This window comes from Ipomoea nil, unplaced genomic scaffold, assembly GCF_001879475.1.
Source record: "Ipomoea nil cultivar Tokyo-kokei standard unplaced genomic scaffold, Asagao_1.1 scaffold1026, whole genome shotgun sequence".
NCBI lineage: Eukaryota > Viridiplantae > Streptophyta > Magnoliopsida > Solanales > Convolvulaceae > Ipomoea > Ipomoea nil.
The window spans coordinates 1,893,167-1,896,298 of record NW_017617454.1 but is presented as its reverse complement, the minus strand read 5'-3'; the positions used below and the strand labels follow the sequence as shown (position 1 = coordinate 1,896,298).

The window sequence follows — 3,132 nt, the reverse complement described above, 5'->3', positions numbered from 1 at the left end:
TCATTCTTGATCACCAAAGTCTTCAAGCTCATATTTTAAAAGATCATCATCATCATTCATCACTGCATTTGCTTCAGGCAAATCAGTGTTGGTGTGATGAGATTCCTTTCTTGACGGTTGCTTATCATTTTTCTTTTGCGTCATTTTGTAAGCTTCAACCAGATGCTTTGGTGTACGACATGTACGAGACTAGTGTCCCGTACATCCACACCGATAACATGTTTGTGACCTTGATGAACCTTGATCACTTTGTTTCTTATCTTGGGCCCGGGAGTCATTGTTGCCTTTGCCTTTACCACTTCGATTGTTTCGACCGTGACCTCTACCACGACCCTTTCCTCGACCCCTTCTAGAATTGCTTCCCTGGGCAATATAATGTGCTTCAGGCGCGGGGGCAGACCCATCAGGTCGTGCATTATGGTTTTTCGTCAACAACTGGTTGTGCTTCTCGGCCACAAGAAGTGCAGATATCAAATCAGAATGCTTTTCATAATTCTTTGCCCTGTACTGCTGCTGGAGTACAAGGTTACTCGCATGAAAGGTAGACAGAGTCTTTTCAATTAAGTTTGTCTCTGAAACTTCTTGTTTGCAGAGCTTTAGTTGCGAAACTATCTTATGAAGGGCCGAGTTGTAGTCAATAACTGACTTATAGTCCTGAAACCTCAGGTGAAGCCAGTCAAATTGGGCTTGAGGGAGGACAATCGATGACTGCTGGTCAAAGCGGTCCTTCAGGGACTCCCATAATGCCAAAGGGTCCTTTTCAGTCAAGTATTCATTTTTCAGGTCGTGGTTCAAGTGGTGACGTAAGAAAATGAGAGTCTGCGCCTTCTGGGCGTTTGTACACTGTGACTCAGCAACAATGGTTTGGCTTAGTTCTTTAGACGCGAGATGAATCTCGATGTCTAAAGCCCAAGTCAAATAGTTGCTACCGTCAAGTGCGAGCTCATTAAATTCTCTTTTGGCGATAGAAGACATGATCTACAAAACATATATCGTATGGTTTCATATACATTCATAAAATCATATGTTCTCATAGCAAAATAAGGAATTTAATAGGATCTCTAGATGCAAAGCAAACTTCAAGAGATGAAATTGAAAGGTAAAAACTGAAAAACAAATTGACCTTTCAGATTCATGCAAGAGGGAAACTTCCATATTGAAGCATAGCAACCTTATTAGTAACATGCTCATATTGCAGTAATAAATCACAAAATAGCCATGATTAACATAATTTAACAATAGCATCTATGCAATTTAATTTGGATGCTCTTATGCGCATCATACATTATCAATACATTATATTGTGTACGCACATTACATTATCAAAATTCATGTGTACAATGCAAAAAAATGAATTTTGAATATGAATGAATAAAGAAAGTAAATTCTTAGAGATCAAAATAATAATAATAATAATAAAAGACAATACGTATAGAAATCTATTCTTGCTATGTATATGTAATCAATTCTTCCATCATACAATACTTAATCAAGAGGGACAAGACAAGACAATTTTTTTTTTTAAATGTACGAACACACTGTAGAAGCAAAATCACATTTGTTTTTCACAGAAGCAAAATAAAATAGAAATATATATATTACAAAATTTCGATTATGACATACATCCAAAATTTTGATTATAACATACATCCAAATAATTCATTTATGACATGCATCCAAAAAGATTTAGAAAAAAAAAAAAAAACAGTTTATCTAAAGAAACAATCCATTTTAATTGTAATTGCTATTCAAAAACAAAATTAATGAACCATATTCTATTTTCACAAAGAGAAGGAATTAAAACTTTCTAGATGCAAAATTTTCACAAAATATATAAATATCTATTTTTTTTTTTTTTTGGGAAAATATATACAATCTAATAGTGGATTATATACACACATTATTTATCATATGAAAGTAAATTTCAAGAATACAAAGGATCAAATATAATCATTATGAGCCAAATATGCAGTACGTACATTTCTTCCGAAGAGACAAAGATTTTAGATTTCCTTATTCAAGAATTTGCAAGCATATATACAAACTATGCGTACATATACAATATCATACTTATCTAGACAATATAATATAATATATTAGGAAGATAACCAGGCATATTGTGTTCATATATTTCATTCAATTCGCAGGATATAGAATTGGAAAAATATATTCATGAATTTACACAAACATACATATATGAGCCAATATGTGCAATTCATATTTCAAATTTCAGAAGAATATGTATCATATAAAACAATATCTTCAAAAGGAATCAAAAGGCATATAACCAATAATCATATCCACATATCCATAGAACACAAAATATGCAATTATAGGCATTTTTGGCAACTAGGAATGATAAAAAAAAATTAGCAACATTGTTCATGCCAGCATGTGTATTTGAACAAATAAACATGGCAGAATATTTATATGCATTTTTGAATAAAATATTGTATGCAATATTTTCAGTTTATGTTATAAAGGATACGCATAGCATTTACAGACAATGCATATAATTCAATCATACAGAGTACATATTTTATTAACAACAAATATGCACTTTGTAAGAAAAGTAATGTATAAAGCATACCGTTCACCGAAGAGCGTGCTAGATAACGTGTTAAGTTTTGGCCTTTTCACTCGTTAGTCCCCGCGTGATGCTTGCACAATTATACACCCGGAATTGCGTATATATATATGTATGTGTGTTTGTATATGTAAAGAGAAGAAAAAGGAGGAGGAGAAGAACACCAAGTTATAGTATAACCATCATGTAAGTGTGTCCCTTTCATTCATCTTCACTCACTTTATATAGTGGTCATATACAACCTTTCAAGTACACAACATCAATACGTGATTAAATGATAAGTAAATGAAAGGTCTAAATAGTTTAATGGCCATAAATATAAATATTTACAACAAAAACAATAATTTTTGTAGTTTCAAACACGTACATGTGATGCCATAGTGCCACTGAACAAAGAGCAAAGATCATGGGAAGTGGAGTTGGAGCACCTCAAGCCAATACACGTCATAATAAGCCAAGTAATCCCTTCCTATTGGCAAATTATTCTATATATAAATAGTTAGTTAAGGTTCCCTGTACCCAAAGTTAAAGATCGAACTCTTGAC

General features: G+C 33.0%; 1 protein-coding gene across 1 annotated transcript; it reads right to left on the bottom strand.

Moving 5' to 3' along the window:
- LOC109180237 lies at nucleotides 1–975 on the bottom strand. The gene is made up of 2 exons (XM_019329725.1): nucleotides 240–975; nucleotides 1–152 (listed from the first exon to the last, which is right to left on the bottom strand). The coding sequence occupies exons 1-2, from the start codon at nucleotides 973–975 to the stop codon at nucleotides 1–3; spliced, it is 888 nt and encodes a 295-aa protein (XP_019185270.1).
- Nucleotides 976–3,132: the final 2,157 nt, after the last annotated feature.

What these genes read in the sequence shown, in the direction of transcription:
- LOC109180237 (XM_019329725.1), bottom strand. Translation starts at nt 975, where the DNA reads ATGTCTTCTATCGCCAAAAGAGAATTTAATGAGCTCGCACTTGACGGT. An exon ending in TAAGAAACAAAGTGATCAAG is followed by an intron (nt 153 to 239) that starts GTTCATCAAGGT and finishes ATCTGGTTGAAG; the next exon opens with CTTACAAAATGACGCAAAAG.